Genomic DNA, 16,056 nt, shown 5'->3' on the forward strand with positions numbered 1-16,056 from the left:
CACAGCACTCAGCTAATAGTTCATGAAGCATGTACATATTTAGTATCTTGCTTCAAAAATAGAAAATAGAAAATTTATCAAAATTTTAGATGAACACAATTGCCTCTTACCATGCAGTTATATTTTTAACCTTCTAGCACCCTGCATTGGGTAACTAAGAACTAAAAGGTGCATAAATTACATTTAATGTTACTTTTAATCGTAAATTGCACTTAAAATGTTTATCGAATATTTTGAACTTTAATATTTAAATAAAAAATTTCTTTAATTGTCTAATTTTCTTTCAATTTTTTCAAAAATTTATTTCATAGTTTAGTTTTTCTTTCATAGATAACTCTGTTTAATTATTTTCTTTTGCATTTCTGTAAAGTCGCATAAATGTACATCGGTCACCGCTAAGATTGCCGCCATCTTGAGAGGTCAATTTTGTTTTCAATTTCTTTTGAAAAAAAAAATAGAACACACTATCCAGTTATATTTTGCGATCAGTCTTTGTAACCCAAAGAAAAACTTTTTTTTTATCAAAACAACAGATTTTTTTACTATGGCAGCAGAAGTTTATTCGGAATGTCAGGTGACTTTCTGAAACTATAAATTTTCAAACACAAAGTTATAAAAGTTAGTAGATATATTATTCTACATTGTGGAGGAATTAGGAATTTAAATTATAGCTCACTAAAATTCTCATCATGGGTAAGATCAAATAGAGGAGGCTAAAGGCGGTCATAACCGGGGTCGTACCTACAGCCCTCTAAACGGTTCGGCCTAGGCGTGCTTCGAAGGGAAAAAGGAGAGTTTTTAAAAAACATTTTACCTTAAGTTATTTGATAAATGTATGATCTCTATGAACTTATAAAATTTAAGATCTGTGTGCCTTTTTACATTAAATCAGTCAAACTTATGACTTTATTGTTTTATAGTATGGGGTCTAAATAACACTGTATGGATGAGAAAGGGTGGGGAGGAGTACCTGTAGTCTGGTACGGCACCTTGATATTTTAAGTGCTAAAAACGGTATAAATAATAACATTACTGTATAATTTTAATATTTTTTTATGTTAAAGCAGTTTATAGCAGATTATTAATATTAATATGTTTTTTGATTTAAAATATGTTTAAACTTAAAAAAATTGTGTACACTTGGTCAGATCACCCTGTAAAAATTGATATTTTTAAAAACTTTAAATATAAAAATACCAGTTTAAAAAGTTTAAAGTTAAAAAAAAATTATTATAAATTTTAAACAATATTTTAAAATAACTTTTAAAATCCATAATAAATTTTGAAACTACTTTTTTATTTGAATGTGAAATGTTTGGTAATAATCATATTTATACCAGAGTAAAAACCAGGTTTAAATTGGGTCCCTTGAAAAAAAGCTTTTTTTATGCAGAGTTATCAGACCAATTGTTGACAAACTTTTATTTAAGAACTTCGCAAAAATAAGTAATCACGATGAACATGAGAGGATAAACATGGGTTGCTTTCCAAAACACTTCAAATGGCAAAATCCATTGGATTTAAACCTGGTGAAGAGGGAGGCCACAAATGTTTTCCTCAGAATTCTGGCATATTACCTTTGCACCAATCCTGAACAATGTTTGCGGTATGAGATGCGGCTAATTGTTGTTGGAGAGTGAAGCCAGCCTCTATAAACGTCCTATCGATCCAAGACATCAATTGCTCCATCAAGAAGTTCAAGTCAACATGTTGGTTTGTTTTTAGTCACTCTTCAATAAAGATAAAGGAGTGTTTTTTCATCTGTTGAGGTTACACCTGCCCAAACCATTACAAAAGCTGGTTTTTAGCGCTGATAAGTTATTCATATCACTAAGTGTTCTTCATTTCGCTGTGCGTTAATCCGGTCGTTCTGATTGTTGTGTATTGCTTGCACTGTAAATTAATTCTAATCTATCTATAGGACTAGAGGCTGCGTGCCATTCTTAAGTTTTTGTTCAAAAGAAGCTTCGCTCTACTCAATCGTTTTGCTTTGGTGGTTTGTGACAGCGTTGAGTTTGCGCTTTTTGAATACTGTAAATTTTTTGATCAACTTGTAATATGATTTGCATCGTACCATACATAGCTGACATTTCGCGAGGTTAGAATTATTTTGTTCTATCTCCAAGTTTAAACGTTGGGAGAAAGTTTTTGATTTTTTCTAAAAGTAAAAATTGTTTAAATCTTTAGCTTTAATTTTTAAAGAAATAATAGCTTATACTTTAAATAATTTATGTTCAAGCAAATTATTTAGAAAAAAATTTATAAAATAATGCGTATTTTAAAAGTTATTATTACTAACTAAAGTTATTAAATCATTTTCTCCCAACTTTTAAAATGGGAGATAGAACAAAATAATTCTAACCTCGCGATTTGCTGGTGAAGCCAATTTTCTTGTACTTCTCTTCAGATTTCTCCTGATTTTTTCTCTAGTGTTCCTGATTTGCAGGATGTTCTGGTTTTTCAATTCGGGTAGGCTCTTACATTTGGGAAGAGCAGATCTAGTTTCTCTAAGACGTTATAAGACTTTATAGACACCAGATCGGCAAACACGAGGCTTCAAAATCTTAAAAATCTCACTAGGCTTTTTTCCAGTTGGAAAACAAGAGCTCAGCTCAGCTCAGCTCAGCTCAGCTCAGCTCAGCTCAGCTCAGCTCAGCTCAGCTCAGCTCAGCTCAGCTCAGCTCAGCTCAGCTCAGCTCAGCTCAGCTCAGCTCAGCTCAGCTCAGCTCAGCTCAGCTCAGCTCAGCTCAGCTCAGCTCAGCTCAGCTCAGCTCAAGCTCAGCTCGAGCTCGAGCTGCAGCTCGAGCTCGAGCTCGAGCTGCAGCTCGAGCTCGAGCTGCAGCTCGAGCTGCAGCTGCAGCTCGAGCTCGAGCTGCAGCTCGAGCTCGAGCTCGAGCTGCAGCTGCAGCTGCAGCTGCAGCTGCAGCTCGAGCTCGAGCTCGAGCTGCAGCTGCAGCTGCAGCTGCAGCTGCAGCTGCAGCTCGAGCTCAGCTCAGCTCAAAACTTTCGAATTTATTCTTCCCATAGTGAACTGCTTTTTATAAATTAGATCTGAAAAATTATTAAACAAGAGTATGAAGTTTTATTTAAACACAAAATTGCAGATAAAAACTCTATTAGAGTTAACTAAACAACTTTTTAAAAATGTCCATACTTAGACTGGTCACCCTGTAAAAATTGATAATTTTACAAGCTTTAAATATAAAAATACCTTCGCTCCAAACTCAATAACTGCTGATAGCATTCTTTACGATCTGGACGCTCCTCCTAAACTACACCCACGTCGGTTTAAACTTTGCATGAATGATTTCTCCGCATGTTCAGCAAAGTTGTCCGATCCTCATTTACGGTGTTCTATTTATGACCGTGTATGGCACGGTAAAATTTGAGTTTTTTAAATTCTATTACTTTTTTTAATCCGTATTTTAAAGCAACCTCTTGTGCTAAAACAAAAGAACTTCTTAAATTTGCTGTTTTATGTTATTTTTTATAGAGGCAAAACACTGAACAATTGGAGGGTTAAGCTTATTCAGGTACGTGTGTACACAGCTGTGTACATAAAATAGTAGTTTAGTTAGTAAAGTTAATATTGATAATGATTTTATTTAAGCTTAAATAGAAAGTAACAATTTTAGGTGTAATAGCGCTGCAAAGACTGAATAATGAAACGTAAGTAAAAAGAAAATTAGTACCACTGTTCAAGTTACTGTGGGAAAATAATAAATTTTACATTTGAAAATATTTAGGTTAGTTCGTTAAAATAACGTATCTGCAGTTTGTTATCTATTTATCTATTATAGCCTTTTTTTAAATTTGGTTTTATTGAAAATTAAAAGGTAGTTTAAATGTTAATGTAATGAAATGGACAAAGTAAACAAATTTTTTTGTAAACAGAATATGGACAAATAATTATCAAATTAAAACAAAAAACCCATTTATTCAAGAGTTATCATGTGGTTCTTCTTGATGACCAGAAATGCTTGTAAATGTAAAAATGGTGAAATAAGAGGCCGAAAAAAAAAGAACGTGCTGCTGTTTCTGATCCTTTTGTAACTTCCCATCATACTAAGGAAGATTTAAAGTGAAGTGATTTTCTCGAAAAGTTCACTGGGATCAAGTAAAAAGTAAACTAGTCGCCAGAAACCGAAGGAAACTAAAAAAGTTTTAAAAAAAACCACGTGGTAGTAAAAACTTCTTTTTGCAAAAAAACTGAAGATTAACTTGCTTTCAAATGCCGTAATATTTTGTGATCTGCTGAAAGCAAAATTATTTTATTTGGGTCGATTGGACGGTTACGTAGTGTTTCTTACAGTATTCAGTGCCAATTGGTGAGTAATCTAACTGTTTCTACAAACTACTATTTACTATAAAAGCTGTTAAACTTAGTAGGTCCGAAAATGAATATTTGGACTTGCTTTTCTTACTGTAGCGTAGGATCTCTTTGTAAGATTTGTGGAATCACGGATCAAAAATTTAACTCGAAATATTACAAAACACCATGTTGTCCTATGCGGAGGAAGTAATGTTGCTAAGATAAGTTTAAATGCAGGACAATGACCCTAAACATGCCAGTTTCAAAGTGAAAAATTGGTTCGTGGAGAAGAGAATTGAAGTTATGGTATAGCCTTGACAGTCGCTTGATCTCACTCCAATTGAAAACATTTGGGGAGATGTAAACGAAGCGGTTTATAGCTAAAAACCAAAAAGTTAAGGAATGTTGTCCAGAATGATTGCTAGAATAGAACATTGTCAAGGCTTTAATAAAGAACGGAAAATATGCAACATTTTATAAATCTACGGGACTTGTTCGGATCATAAATAAACAATGCAATCAGTAGTTTTCTTAATAAGTAATAATGCTATATACAAAGCTAGACATATAATGTCAACACACACACACAGATATATATATATATATATATATATATATATATATATATATATATATATATATATATATATATATATATATATATATATATATATATATATATATATATATATATATATATATATATATATATATATATATATATATATATATATATATATATAATATACTATAATATAATATAATATAATATAATATATATATATTATATTATATTATATTATATTATATTATATTATATTATATTATATTATATTATATTATATTATATTATATTATATTATATTATATTATATTATATTATATTATATTATATTATATTATATTACATTATATACTATGCCAAGTTATAAGGCAGTTTATACATTATGAATAAAAAATGGAACCGGATAATTTTTTTAGCAATCTGCTTTGATCAAATTTAACACGGTCGAAGGTCATTACAAATTTTTTAAATAATAAACTTAAAGGACTCTTTTAGGATTTTCGTCTACTGGGAATCATTTAGACTAAGTCTCTTTTTCAAAAACACTTTAACTGTGCAAAAAAATGAGAGCAGGGAGGGGGTACAACTAACTAAATTAAGCACAAAAAAAAGATGGTGCAGGCTTTGTGCAGAGATTTTTGACGAGACGTTTTTCGATTTACCCCAGAGGTTCTTACACACTCGTGCACGCGTAGTCACATCAGCAGTTATATATTCTTGTTATGCAACTTTAAAGGAAAATTTGAAATGAACTTCCATAAAGTTTTTTCTTTTTTTTTTCCATGAAATTTTTCATTCTTATTTTTTCGTGTAAAATTAAAAGAACTTTTTTTAAACACAAAAGAAAAAAAATTGTTTAAACTTATGTTTTCATAAAATTTTTATTTTGTTTTCATCGTTTTTTAATTTAAATTTATTATGAAAGACAAGATATTTTATTTTAAACTCCATATGTCCACTTATAATTACAATGCTTTAATCAAATATTTAAAGTTTTAAAATTTTAAAATGTATGTTTAAAATATACCTACGGTTATAACAAATCCGAAAATTGTTGCTATTTTTTGTCGTAATTTGACAATGGAAACCATCCCCAGAAAAGTTCTCAATCGTAAAGCTACTCTATGTTACACTAGAATTCTTTATAGACTGAACATATTCCATCAATAATTTTCAATTTAGAAAAATACCTCGTTTCTAAAATGAAATTACTGATCTCTTTGTATTTCTTTCCATCTCAAATGACGTAAAATATCAAGAGTTTTCTTTCCTTTCTTTTCTCATGACGTCTTTTACGCGAGTATTAAAAAATGGCCCATTGTGTTCATCACAGCTAAATGTGCTCACTTGAATTGTGATCTTCATTAAGATTTGCGGAGTTAAGAGGAAAAATGTTGACTTTACAACGGCTATCGAATTAATTTTTACATCTATTTTTTGAGAGCGTGTAAAAGATTGACTATCTTTGTTGGGGGAACTTTGAAATAATTTGAGAGCAGGGGTAAGGATGCAGGAATGTGGGAATTTTCTAAAGACTAAGTTTTTTGAAAAACGTTGAAAATTTTTTATTGAACTTTGCGAAGAAGTTTTATAAACGGTTTCAAAGAACCAGATAATTTGTGGTTACCGCACAAATGAGTTCGGTTTGCAATAAACGATTCAAAAATTGGAAACAAAAGCTGCGGATCCAGAGAATTATGGCTTTTTTTCTTTCCTTTTGAAAAAAATTACGCGCACGTGGAAATAAGAAAAGGAAAGAAAAATCAATATTGGGTTATTTATTCTTTTTTGTGTAAAACATTCTCTTTTTGTTAATGAAATGATTAAGATGATAAATTATAGATGAAATGTTAACAAAGGAAATTTTGTAAAACGTTTTTTTCATTCTTGATATTATATGAGAATAACTTAAGCTGTGTGTTACAACGTCGGGATAAAAAACCTAAAATGTGCGATAAGGTAATTAGTGACGAAATTCCTTTAAACGAGTGCTGTTCAACTGATAGCGCTCCTCTTCATTATAACACAAAAGATAATATCCAACATGATGCTTTCGGGTCGTTCACTGACGTGGGTACCGATATATATGTTAAGGTGAGACTGCTTGTTCCACAAAGATATTTTCTAGAGACCTTTTTTGTTTGGTTTGTCAGTTACAAAAGCGTTGTTACCTGAATACAGCAGTACTAATATAATAGTCGTAACATTAGTAATTGTTGTTGTTGGTGATGCTGTTGCTGTTGTTGTTGTTGTTGTTGTTGTTGTTGTAATCTCAGATATTTTTGTTGTTGTTTTCATTTTTTCTTGAATTTGCTTTACAGGTTAAAAAAATTCCCGGAATAAGCATGGGATTGACTATTTTAAACGAGCAGCATGTTTATCCAAGCTGGCCTATCATTTTAAATATCGACATAAAGTCTCCTGCTGCAGCAGCTCAACCCCCTTTAGTTATAGGAGACCGGATAAAAGAAATAGATGGAATACCAACTCATCATTTACTTCACTCCGAAGTTATTGCTCTATTTCATAAGGCTTCTGATGAGATGACAATGACAGTTCGTCGAGTTTTAAAAACTAACGATAAATCATTTCAGTGGTATAGGTTTCCTTTTTCGTGTGTTAACCAACGTTGTGAGAAAGTTGTTCTAAAAAATCCACGGTATTGTCAAACAGTACTAAACGATGGTGATACTTCGTTTCTCGATCGACATTTCACCACTTTCAAAGGAGTGTCATGTAAAGAAATCAACAAAACAAACGCAGTCAATTCATTCGCTAAGTACCAATCTTTTTCTATGTATTCTATTTATAACTCTTTTCTTACAGAAGAAGAAAAGAAACTCAAAGGCGTAGACACACTGTGTACACACAAAAATTTTTCTTACGACCGCTTATATCATCGCAATTTGAACTGCTTCTCCGATCAAAGAGGAAAATTTATAGCAGACGAAATATATGATCGCTTTGTGACAGAAAAGAGCACTAATCAAGACTTCGAAGGAAGCTTATCTTCGGGATCTGTATCTTCTTTGCGATCGGTACCTGGAGAAGAAGTTTCAGAAGTAAGTGGAACCAAGAAGGATTTAATATAATCTTCTAAATAAATTGTTCATATCAAAATTAATCCATAACAATTTGACTTTATACAAATTTAAACCAATCCTTAAGCTAAACTTCTAATTATGTAGTTCTCCTAATTCTATTTTGGTTTTTAAGTAATTCAGTAGATCTCAATTATTCAAACAAAAAAGTCCAGGTTCGAATAACCGGGAAGTGAGAATGTAAGCCATTAAAACACCCGCAAGGTCGAGTAAAATATTTTGATATAACTAATTTGTTGATTGTTTAATGAGATTACGTTTTTTTTTTAAATAACTTTTGTTCATTACGAGAGGAAACACTAAGCAAATGTTCTCACGCATGATTACATTTTTTACTTTCATACTTAGAAGTACAAACAACTCAAGAAAAAAAGCGTGCCTTCATTTCCTACGTATGATATAGGAGTTAAGGAAGATCGAAAAAGTCGAAAAAACGTTCCTTTACTTTCAAATAATATGAGGAATTACATATGGCGTAGAAAAAGCAAAGAAGAGGACAGTATTTCAAATGGAAAAACAACACTTCATTACGATTCGGGAAATAATACATTTCTTCACACTATTTGGGTTGCCGATATAAAATCTTTGGGAATAAAGTTTGGGGGAGGGAGCATATCCCCGTATGGAAATACTAACATATCAGTGACGGAGTTGGTAAGTAATAGGGAGGAAGCCTGCATTTTCAAAGAAAACGATCAGATAATAGAAGTAAATGGAGTCGAAACTTGTGGCATGAATACAAAAGATATCAAAAAGTTAATAAAAAGTTTAGAAGGTAGCTTTATTGAGTTTAAAATATTTAGACCAGTGTAAATATTTAGACCTGTGTAAATAACCTGTACTTCGATTCAGACATGCGTGTTTAACTTGCAATAAACATATGAAAACGAGAAAGACACGCCTTTTCATTTTAGCAATTTTTCATAATATCTACAACACCCAATAACAGGATAACATTGCTACGTGGAAACTATATATTGTACATAAATCCACTTTGTCTAGTTAAAAAAATCTTAATATGAAAAATGTTAAAAAAATACTGCGACTAAATAACAATTTAAAAACCGACAGTAAAAAAGAAAGAAAATAAAGATTTTGCTTGGAGAATACTTTATTTAAAAAAACGAAGAGAACTAATCATAAATAAAATGAACATCGAAAATAAGAGTTACTCGTGATAGTATTTTACAAAATCCAAGCTGCAAATTTGAGAAGGAAAAAGAAACAAAGAAAAAACGCGATTTTATTTCCTTAAATAAATTTAAAATAAAAAACACATCGATAAGTTTGTAGTTATCAAGTTGTTAGTGAAGATGCTAAAATTGTAAGGTTTTGAAATTTTTTCACTCTCCGTTCATAAAGCGTTAATTAAACAAATGATAACGTGAGGCTCATCGTTTTATATTGGTAGCTATTTTAATCTCTTGAATATCAATATAGTACAGTTGTAAAATATTGCAAAAAAATTCTTCACATCATACTAATTATCAACATTATAACACAAATTGTTTAAGCAAAAAAGAAATATCTACAAATTTACATCATGCAGCTTTAAATGATGAAACGACAAATAACAGAATATTTGAAATAAAACGTAAGAAAACACTGCAACAATAAGGTAACAATAAAATACAAGATTTTTCTTCTGAGATTTAAAATTTCAAAACGCTAGTGCTAGGTGTTAGAATTTTTAACCTGAAGCAGGTTTTAATGAGATTGTTTACACTTGGACATAAGCTGATATTTTATAATCCGATGCAGGGAAGCTATTGAAGCATTTCAATACAGGTTAATGACGCAAGTGACATAAAGTTTTTTCCCATGTTATCTTGAGTACTTTTCTTCAGGTGCAACCAACCAAAAACTAATTTCTTTTTGTTTTCTATGTGCTTCCTAGATTTGGTTTTGAAATCAGTTCTCTTTTAATTGATTCAATGCGCAGGTTTTCTCCGTTTACTTCGTTACGCGCGTTACGCATAGCAATAAACTTGGCAACTTCGACTTCTGTTACAATCATTTCCATTCGCTTTATTTTTTCGAGACGATCTTCCGCATCCAGAAGAATGGCCTCATCAGTTTTTAGCTTATTTTGAGCATGCTTTAAAGCGGTATCATCGTCAATATCTGATTTTTTAGCGATTTCTGATTTCTTGGTCTCGCGTTTTATCTTCTTTAAAACCTCGTTATCTTTTTCAATGGTGTCTTTCGAGAGTTCGACGTCTTTAACTGCTGCAGTTTTTACAAAATCAACCATTTTTGCTATAGAACCCGGATCAAAACCTATTGCAGATTCAATATGCGTTAAAGCTTCACTTGCTTTTATAGTATCCTGCAACTTTTGATTTGCTTTTGCTAAGTTTTGATACTCGCGTTTTACTAAACGAGTGAAAGCAAACAAAAAATGAAAAACATGGAACGGAAAAAAGAATTGAAATTTTTGCAGCAAACAAACTGCAAACAAAACTCACGTTAAAAAAGCTTTAATCAAACTAATGATAAAAAAACCCGAAACTTACGCAATGGGCTGTTTTGTTCGGCCGTTTTCATAGCTACGAGATTTCCAGAGCCATTCGAAGCCGGAATATCTCGCATTCTATCGAGGCCGTCGCCCGCATATCTTGCCATGTTTACTGCTCCCCACTGAGGTGGAACGTTTCCAAACATTGGCGGCGGCGGTGGTGGCGGCGGCGGTGGTGGTGGTGGAGGTGGCGGAGGTGATGTAGTTGGACCTGTGATAACCATTGTTTCGTCAGGAGGTGATAGATTTAGAACTTCGCCGTTTGAGATTCGCGGTTGTTGCTGTGCGTAACTACTAACAATGCTTGCACCAGGTCTTGATTCGCCGAGTGATTTTTCGGGGAATAATGTACTTTGGAGATCATTTAGCTTATTACTTACAAAACCTGCTGCCGCAATATTGGGATTTGATGTAAGATATGGCTGGTTAACGGTTAGTGCTGCATTACTTAGATCAGAAATTCCAGTTTGCTGTGCAAACTGTTGTTTATATTGAGGTGATTGAATTGCGTTAACGATTGGAGTTTTGATCTGCGCTTGATACTGGTTAAATTCAGAAACTGGAAAAAATGATTGGGCACGGTTATGTGGTTCAATAGGTCTCTGAACAGATGCGTATAACGGACGAGCTTCTTGCCTAACAAATGGTATTGGGGGATGAGAAAGAGATTGTGGCCATCTATTAGGAATAGAGTGAGCTTGTTGAAGTGGTACATCGTATGGTAAATGTTGATCTGCTCCGCTTAAACCCTGATGTTGAAGCCATGTCGGTGGTGGAGAATAAGTAGTACCAGGAAACCACATTGCACCCCAGTCATCATCATGATTGTTATTGTTTTGAGACTTATTTTCTTTTTGTGTATCAACGTGATCCGCATTTCCAACCAGTTCGTTTGGCCGGGTGGACGTATCACGAGACTCCGCAGCCGCATGAATCTCTGGAGCAATTACCGCTGGAGCGTATTTTTGATATCCTAGCTGATTACCTGTAATGGAGCCATAAATTTGAGTATTGGGTTGCTGAAGTAGTTGCGGATAAGAGTTGAGTTGTGTTATTGGTTTAAAAAAGCTTTGGTAAGAAACTTGAGGCTTAAAGTCGATTTGGTGCTGTTGCTGTAGCTGTTGTTGAGGAAAATATTGAAGAGATGAAGGTTTTGGCAGCCGTTCTGCATTAGGAAAATTTAAATTAACAACAGGGGCATGAAACTGGTATTCTTCAGCATTCTTCGCTTGTATATATTTAGATAAGTATTCTGTTAGAGATGGTTGTACAGGTAAAGTAACAGGTCTATTTTCCGTATGCCTTTGTTCACCCTTCTGATGGTTGTCCTGGAATGGTCGAAGGTTATAACTAGAAGGAATGTTAGATGGAATAAAAGGTACTGCTCCAATAGGTTGTGGATAGAGCTGATTTTGAGGTTGAGATAATTGTACCGCTGGAGTTGGCGCGTAAAACTGTGGTCTTTGATTGTAAAATGAATCAACATGCATAAAAGTATTTTGATTCTGTGCAACTGGTTTAAGAGGCAATGCTGATTTTGCTGCTGCTGCTGCTTTAGCAACCTCAAGGTTGTGTTTTGCTCTTTCTTTTGCCAAATATTTAGCTACTTCCAACCCTGTTGCCATTAACTCAATATCTTTAAGCTGTTTAAGCTCAGTATTTATTTCTTCTATCTTACTCCTGTCCTCTTCTAACTGTCGTTTTACAGTCAACGATATTTCAGACTTTTTGCTCACTGTTTCTGCAGTGCTGCTCATTTCTATATGCTCGCGAATATCAGCATCCAGTTTAGCTTTTTGTTCTTGCAGTTCAGCAATATGCTGATGAGTGTCACTAACTAAGTGCTCAGGATCGATTCCTACCTTTATTTCAAGCGCTGTGAGTTGATCTGCTGCACGCTCTGCATTTTTTAATTTAAGTTCTGCCTCCGCAACTGTATCTGGTAATTCTACAAAAATACACCGTATAATTTTAAATATAACGGTAGTGATATCTTTTTTACCTATATCTTGATAGGTAAGTAAACGAAGATTTAGTTCTACCATTATTCGGTTATCCCTTTATGTGCAATACATTGCGATTTATTGTATATGACAAACGTAAATAGAAAAGATTTTTTCATCAATCGCCAATGAACACAACATTGGTTGCAGAATTGCAGCTGTTTGTAAACAAAAACCCTATTATAGACTGATTTGCCTTTTATTAAATTGGGGTGTCTAGCTTAGTGATAAAAATCTTTCGTTGGACCAAAGAAAATATTACTGGACTTTGGTGGACTGAACATGTAAAGAAAAAAAAAAACTAAATCGAATAATTGGCTTACTTAAAGGTTTTTCTAACTCCAAGTAAAAACAGCATGGTATCCTTTCTTATATAAAAAAAAAAAATTAGTCACGTGCAAAGACTGATTGAATAATGAATTTGTAATTCTTCGAAAGTATTTACCAGTACAAGTCACATCCGTTCTTTTTTGGATTTTCCCTTTTTTTTCGTTTGATGATAACTGAATTGATGATTTTTTTTTTTTAATAAATATTCTCATAAATATTCTTAGTATTCTCACTGTGCAAAATAAACTTAAATTAATTTAACTAAATGTACTTATTGTGCTGACACAGGGTTTTTATTCTTTTAAATAGCTGAATGTTCATGTAAGCTATTTAAAAAAAATTCAAAAACAAATATAGCACTACAATTAATGAAAGCATCTGTGTGTGCATAAAGAGTAAGGATCAACAAAAGCGTCAAAAGGAAGCGCGAAGAGGAATCATCCAGTGAAAGGACAAAGAGGAAGCATAAACTTCTTTCAAATAAAAGCAAAAAGTACAATTTAGTTTTTTCAAAACATCGTAGTTTTGATTGGAAAGAACTTTATGCTTTTTTTGGAGGTAAAAAAAAGAAAACCTTTTTTTTTTTTTTTTTAATTTATCTTAATAATAATTTACATTTTTATTTGAAAGAAAATTATGCTGTCATCAAATCATCCACAACATATACTAAAAATAAAAAAAAATCGTGAATGAAGCAAATGTGTAATGTAACAAATTTATAAAAAATAGAAGTAACAAAGTCAAAACTGCAAATAAAAAAGTGTACTGAAAAATGAATGTTTTTCTTTCTAAATGTTTTTAAAAATAAATCCTTTTTAAATTTTCCCTAAAAATCTAAAGACCTACCGTTGTTTGCTTCGCGTGTATCCATTAAATGAACCGCTTCTTCCTCTTCAAAAGGTATATCTCGAGGAACCATCTGTCTGTCAATCATTTCCTCGGCGTTTATTAACATGAGATCAACTTCTGCGTCTTCTCTGGTCTCTCTTTTACTTATGTGTTTAACTTTCTCGTTGTGAGGCGTCATCACGTCATCGCTGTTTCTTTCTTTTTCCATTAAATTGTTCGGTTCCGCTATTTCTTCCAAATTAAGGGAAAATGCATTGGCAGTATCTTGTAGTAAAGATTTTAAGTCTGAGTAAAAATGCACACCCTCTCTTCCTGGAACTCCTTCACTATCCATAGCCAGCCACTCTTGCTTCATTCTTTCTTCTTCGTCCGTTAAATGAGCTTCCTTATAATCTGAGATAGTATCTTCTGCAGAAAGCCATTTTTCTTTCATCTTTTCCTCCTGACCGGTTAAATGCACTCCTTCTTTGTCCGTTATTAAATCTTCTTCCATCGAAAGCCATGAGCGCATCAACTCCTTTTGTTCGTCAGTAAGTTCTTCTCCTTTTTCACCTGGAATATTGTTATTTGCTATGTCCAGCCACGCTTTTTTTATTGCCTCGTCACCATTTATCAAGTAAGCGCTTTCTGCATTTGGAATGTCGTTTCCGTCCGAAGTGGAAATCCATGAACGCTTCATGGCTTCTTCTTCATCTGTTAAACTTTGCTTTTCACCATATTCAGCATTTTCTGTATCGCGTTTCTTTATCGCTCCAACTAAACTTTCTTTTTTGTGCGATTCTACTTCAGTTGAATTACTTTTATTTTTGTTTCTGACTTTTTGTTTCATTCTTTTGCTTTTAATCTTTTTGTGTTTTTTTTTGTCATTTTTTCTTCCTAGTTTCGTCACACCGGTTTGGTTACTTGTCGGCGGTTTACCTTTATGCGGGATGACAGGGAACGGGATAGCGAAAGGCATTGGCAAGCCACTTTGGTTACCGCTCATTGGTCCTTTTCGCCCTCCATTGTGAACTTTATCACTGGAAACTGACTTTACCTTTTCTTTTGATTTCACTGAAAGAAGAGAAACATTAATAGATATTTACATCTTCATCATTAATAAAAAACAATTTACATAACCAATTATTGAGAATTACAAAAATGAAGGCTTTCAATACCCATGAGTTTATTACCTTCTGAAGTTGAATGATTTCCTGCTTCATTAAGATCGATTCCGTGAAGCGAATGCAAAACAACAATGACAAGAACCACGCGGAATGAATAATCTAAGTTTCGAGTCATCTAATGCGACCTGTAAAATTCCAAAGTAATACAACTTGTGATTAAAGGTTACAACTCAAAAAATAATTCTAAAATAACTTAAATTAGCTGCTGTTTTCTACAACCTAAAGGGTATCGCTGGAAAAACTCCAAAGAAGATGCACAACGTTTTTTAAGATAATAACAGATGATCATGTCCGCAAACCTTGGTTCTTCTTTGAAATAAGATTTCTTATAAATATGTCAATAACTAAACTCAATTAGACTTAATGACGCAAATTGACTTAGGATGCAGTTCTCTGAATCATTTAACTGCTGCGTTATTTAACTCGTCAACCGTTAAAGAAGCACACCGTACCTTTTATGAAAACGGGAACGAACTCCCTATAATTGCCAGTATATAACATAAAGAAATCTCATACATTGAACTTGACGCTAAATTTCATAAATTTTCCTTAAAAAACTGTTTCATTAAATTCTTCTACCTTTGAGCATAACTTTTTTGGCGTTAAACTGCTGGCCTACCAGAATCGAAATTGAATTGTTTGCGAACTGCTCAAGCGTGAGCGTTAGCTTCCAACTGGTGAGTTTTTCATAGGCGTTACCAAGAAACGCTTTAAAAACTTTCATTTTAAATGATCTTAATTGTTTAGATACCAAAATTATTTTTACGAGATATGCAGGGGGGAAGCAAAGGGGGATCAGCTATTCAATCCACTGACTCATCCCAACCGCTTAAGAGCGCAAAAAGAAAGAGAGAAAAAAAAAGTGAAAAACTTTAGTTTAAGCAATACTTCAAAACAACTTTCTTTTTCAATTGCTTTTAAGGTTGCTGCGTATTGCTTAGGATTTTCACAACAAAGAACAAGAGACAGCTGCTGTTACATCTGAAGCGCGATTAAGTATAAACAAAACATTGTGTTGTATAAAAACAAACTGACCGCTTAGTGATTTTGGGCGGCATTTCTTTATTTGATTGCCAGTTGTAAAATAACTCCTTTAAAAAAAACAACATTCTAAATGCAAAAGATTTTATTTAAAAGTATTCGTCACTCTTAAAATTTATACTTTATCGCGCCCACTATCGCGGGGTTAAAATCATGCTACAGTATCTCTTA

At 32.9% G+C, this 16,056-nt stretch overlaps 2 protein-coding genes and 1 non-coding gene across 3 annotated transcripts; 1 reads left to right on the forward strand and 2 right to left on the reverse strand.

Annotated features, from left to right (window-relative positions):
* Window positions 1-2,816: 2,816 nt before the first annotated feature.
* On the reverse strand, window positions 2,817-2,939 carry LOC149879185 (small nucleolar RNA SNORA76). The gene has a single exon (XR_016447473.1). It is a non-coding gene; the product is annotated as a small nucleolar RNA SNORA76 (small nucleolar RNA).
* Window positions 2,940-6,676: 3,737 nt separating this feature from the next.
* On the forward strand, window positions 6,677-8,872 carry LOC145181205 (uncharacterized). Its single transcript, XM_080056240.2, has 3 exons — window positions 6,677-6,971; window positions 7,199-7,939; window positions 8,327-8,872. Exons 1-3 carry the CDS (start codon window positions 6,825-6,827, stop codon window positions 8,789-8,791), a joined length of 1,353 nt encoding a protein of 450 aa, XP_079912366.2. The 5' UTR covers window positions 6,677-6,824; the 3' UTR covers window positions 8,792-8,872.
* Window positions 8,873-9,375: 503 nt separating this feature from the next.
* LOC145181202 (uncharacterized) lies at window positions 9,376-15,448 on the reverse strand. Its single transcript, XM_090071087.1, has 5 exons — window positions 15,297-15,448; window positions 14,851-14,969; window positions 13,676-14,731; window positions 10,495-12,444; window positions 9,376-10,354 (listed from the first exon to the last, which is right to left on the reverse strand). The coding sequence occupies exons 2-5, from the start codon at window positions 14,957-14,959 to the stop codon at window positions 9,861-9,863; spliced, it is 3,609 nt and encodes a 1,202-aa protein (XP_089927213.1). The 5' UTR covers window positions 14,960-14,969; window positions 15,297-15,448; the 3' UTR covers window positions 9,376-9,860.
* Between the last annotated feature and the right edge of the window lie 608 nt (window positions 15,449-16,056).

This window comes from Hydra viridissima, unplaced genomic scaffold (assembly GCF_058129835.1).
Source record: "Hydra viridissima isolate aposymbiotic clone 2 unplaced genomic scaffold, HvirCarnegie_v1 scaffold_14, whole genome shotgun sequence".
Classification (NCBI taxonomy): domain Eukaryota; kingdom Metazoa; phylum Cnidaria; class Hydrozoa; order Anthoathecata; family Hydridae; genus Hydra; species Hydra viridissima.

Bases quoted from the DNA above. Each gene is read 5' to 3' on its own strand.
- LOC145181205 (XM_080056240.2), top strand. From the start codon at position 6,825: ATGTGCGATAAGGTAATTAGTGACGAAATTCCTTTAAACGAGTGCTGT. The intron at 6,972-7,198 runs GTGAGACTGCTT...TTTGCTTTACAG, and splicing joins GTACCGATATATATGTTAAG to GTTAAAAAAATTCCCGGAAT. The intron at 7,940-8,326 runs GTAAGTGGAACC...TTTCATACTTAG, and splicing joins CTGGAGAAGAAGTTTCAGAA to AAGTACAAACAACTCAAGAA.
- LOC145181202 (XM_090071087.1), bottom strand. From the start codon at position 14,959: ATGACTCGAAACTTAGATTATTCATTCCGCGTGGTTCTTGTCATTGTT. The intron at 14,732-14,850 runs GTAATAAACTCA...CTCTTCTTTCAG, and splicing joins AAATCATTCAACTTCAGAAG to TGAAATCAAAAGAAAAGGTA. The intron at 12,445-13,675 runs GTAGGTCTTTAG...GTATTTTTGTAG, and splicing joins TACACGCGAAGCAAACAACG to AATTACCAGATACAGTTGCG.